Genomic DNA, 3,230 nt, shown 5'->3' on the forward strand with positions numbered 1-3,230 from the left:
AATCCCGTGGCCGGTTTGAGGTGAGTAATAGATGTAGATGATGATCTGAGGGTTTGAAACCCCGGTATATCACACTGTGACGCTATATTGAGGCGAGACACGTACTCTACAGCGAGTGCGGGGTCGATTGTGATCGAGGACTGTGGCCTAGTCCGACCGAGCGATGTTGTACTATATCATGGGCTAGAAATTAGCCGGTAAACCTCCTACTTGGATGGTTATGGACATAATTGGGGCTGTATGCCGACTATTTGAATCCCGTAGGGATTGTTATCATTGTTCCCATAACCTATAGCATGTTTCATGATATTAGTCCTGAATTGAATATTGTATCAAAATGGCTAATAAATTCTAAGGTTTTAAACACCTAATTATAATTCAGATAATTGAAACTAAAAATGGTAAGTATGATTGTGCATTCATGACTATGCATGGATCGGGCTGCACGCCGCAGCGGGTGTGATATTGATATTGTGCTTGGGCTGTAGGAGCCCCTCCGGAGTCTGAACCCCCCACAGTGAGCGCCAGATACCCATGGATCGGGCTACGCGCCGTAGCGGTCATGTGCATTGCATTCATGCATTGATATATATATATCTGTTGTATCTGTCTCTACTTGTTATTACACTGTGAAGTGTGTAGGAGTACTGGTTTTAGCTTCACATTGTTGTATATTGGGAATTCCTACTTTCAAGTCATTATACATGTCTATTACCACTGAGTTGGAAGTACTCATTTTACTCCCTGCACCATGTGTGCAGATCCAGGTACTTCGGGAGCTAGCTGAGCTTTCTGCTGACTTCAGAGTTTCATTCGGAGTTGTCGAGGTAGCTGCCTGACGTCCGTAGAACCCGACTTCTCCCCTATCCTTTGTTATTTGTCTTTCCGCATATTTCAGACTATGTAATATTACAGTTTTATTATACTATACTATTAGAGGCTCTAGACTCATGACCCTTAGGTCTTTGGGAGGTTTCTCAGTATTATTGGGATATTTGGCTTGTATATTTTATCAGCTAAAACTTATAAATTCACTACTGTTAAAGATATTTAAATTAAATTGGTTTTGAGCTTCATGCTCGGATTGAGAATGTAAATGGTCGGGCTTGCCTAGCAATTGGTTGGGCGCCATCATGACCGGGTTTGGGGTCGTGACAAGTTGGTATCAGAGCCTAGGTTACTAGGCCTTATGAGTCATGAGCCGGTTAGTAGAGTCTCGCGGATCGGTACGGAGACGTCTGTATTTATCCTCGAGAGGCAGCAGAACTTTTAGGAAGTACTTCATATTCTTGAACTCTTATCGTGCGGCTTTGTTGTTTCAAGAACTAAATTGTTGTATTCTGTTCTCTCGCAGATGGCGAGAACTCGTGCTACCGGACGTGGTGGACGACCACCTTTGCCACCTGTTAGAGGCCGTGGACGCGGCCGTGGTCGTGGTAGAGGTAGGGCAGCAAGGGCAGTACCAGTTGACCCACCAGTTGCCCCTATTCAGGACCAGCCTCCAGCTGTTGATGCTCCAGCAGCACCTGTTCAGGCACCGGCAGTGCCTAATGTGATTCCTGGTCTTCAGGAGGCTTTAGCTCAGATCTTATCTGTCTGCACTGGTCTGGCTCAAGTAGTTTCAGCCTCTACTGCCGCAGCTACTTCTCAGATCGGGGGTGATCATTAGACTCCCGCAGCTCGCACACCCGAGCCAGTCGTACAGGGATTACAGACACCGGAGGCAGCCCCAGCTCAGCCAGTTGCACCGGTTGCCCCAGTTGCGCCAGTCGCACCAGCTCCAGGGTATATTGTTTCGGTGATGCCAGACGACGAGCAGCGTCGACTTGAGAGGTTTGATAGACTCCAGCCTCCGAAATTCAGCGGTACTGAGGGCGAAGATGCCCAGGAATTTTTGGACAAGTGTCAGCGGATGCTTCGCACTGCAGGGATATTAGAGTCTAGTGGGGTGTCTTTTATCACCTTTCAGTTCTCAGGGCCAGCATTTACATGGTGGGAGGAGTTTGAGAGGCGTAGGTCTGCAAGAGCAGTACCCCTTACTTGGCAGCAGTTCTCCACTCTCTTTTTGGAGAAATATGTGTTGCAGTCTCGCAGAGAGGAGCTGCGCCGACAGTTTGAGTGGTTGATCCAGGGAGATATGACAGTGACCCAGTACGAGTTGAAGTATACGCAGTTGGCTAGACATGCTACATGGATGATCCCGACAGATCGAGAGAGGATCAGGAGGTTTGTGGATGGCCTCAACCATCCGATTCGTATTTTGATGGCTAGAGAGAGGATGGCAGCAACTTCTTTTGAGGAGGTAGTTGATATGGCTCGTCAGATTGAGACAGATCGTCGCCGGGAGCGTGATGAGAGAGAGGCTAAGAGGCCTCGAGGTTCAGGTAGCTACAGCGATGCTCCATTTAGGGGCCAGTTTCAGCAGAGCAGAGGTCGTTCTTTCAGGCCTCCTCAGACAGGTCGCCCAGAGTACAGTGGGGCTTCTTTCGGCCGTGGCCGTCAGGGATATCAGCAGGGCCAGCCTTCACTCAGTGCCCTTCCAGCTCAGAGTTCTACTCCTGCCTCTTCAGCCCAGGGTTCATCTGCAGCGAGGGGTTCTCGTCAGTTCTCTTCTCCAGCACCGGGCAGATGTTATGAGTGTGGTGAGTTTGGCCACCTGAGGAGACAGTGTCCCCGGTTTCATCATAGTCGGTCTCAGCAGAGGGATCAACCCTCCTCTTCTACTCCATCTATTTCAGCACCATCCCTGTCAGGTAGGGGTGGGGGTCAGTCAGCTAGGGGTCGCCCTAGGGGTGGAGAACAATCTAGTGGTGGTCAGGTACGGTTCTATGCACTTCCAGACAGGAGAGACGCTGTTGCATCCGACGCGGTTATCACAGGTATTATCTCAGTTTGCCACAGGGATGCTTCTGTTTTGTTTGATCCCGGGTCTACATACTCCTATGTGTCTTCATATTTTGCTCATCATTTGGGTACGACCCGTGGTTTTCTTGCCTTGCATGTGCATGTATCTACCCCGGTGGGTGATACTGTTATTGTGGATCACGTATATCGATCCTGTCTTGTTACTATTGGGGGTCTGGAGACCCGAGCTGATTTGCTGTTGTTGGGTATGGTAGACTTTGATGTGATTCTGGGTATGGATTGGCTATCTCCGTACCATGCTATTCTGGACTGTCATGCCAAGACAGTTACATTGGCCATTCCGGGTATTCCGAGGATTGAGTGGC

General features: G+C 49.0%; 1 protein-coding gene across 1 annotated transcript; it reads left to right on the forward strand.

Moving 5' to 3' along the window:
• Positions 1–761: 761 nt before the first annotated feature.
• On the forward strand, positions 762–2,049 carry LOC109222236 (the record flags this gene model as incomplete). Its single annotated transcript, XM_019386608.1, has 2 exons — positions 762–827; positions 1,355–2,049. Coding segments are annotated over 2 exons (381 nt in total), but the record flags the coding sequence as incomplete, so codon positions are not given.
• Between the last annotated feature and the right edge of the window lie 1,181 nt (positions 2,050–3,230).

This window comes from Nicotiana attenuata, unplaced genomic scaffold, assembly GCF_001879085.1.
Source record: "Nicotiana attenuata strain UT unplaced genomic scaffold, NIATTr2, whole genome shotgun sequence".
NCBI lineage: Eukaryota > Viridiplantae > Streptophyta > Magnoliopsida > Solanales > Solanaceae > Nicotiana > Nicotiana attenuata.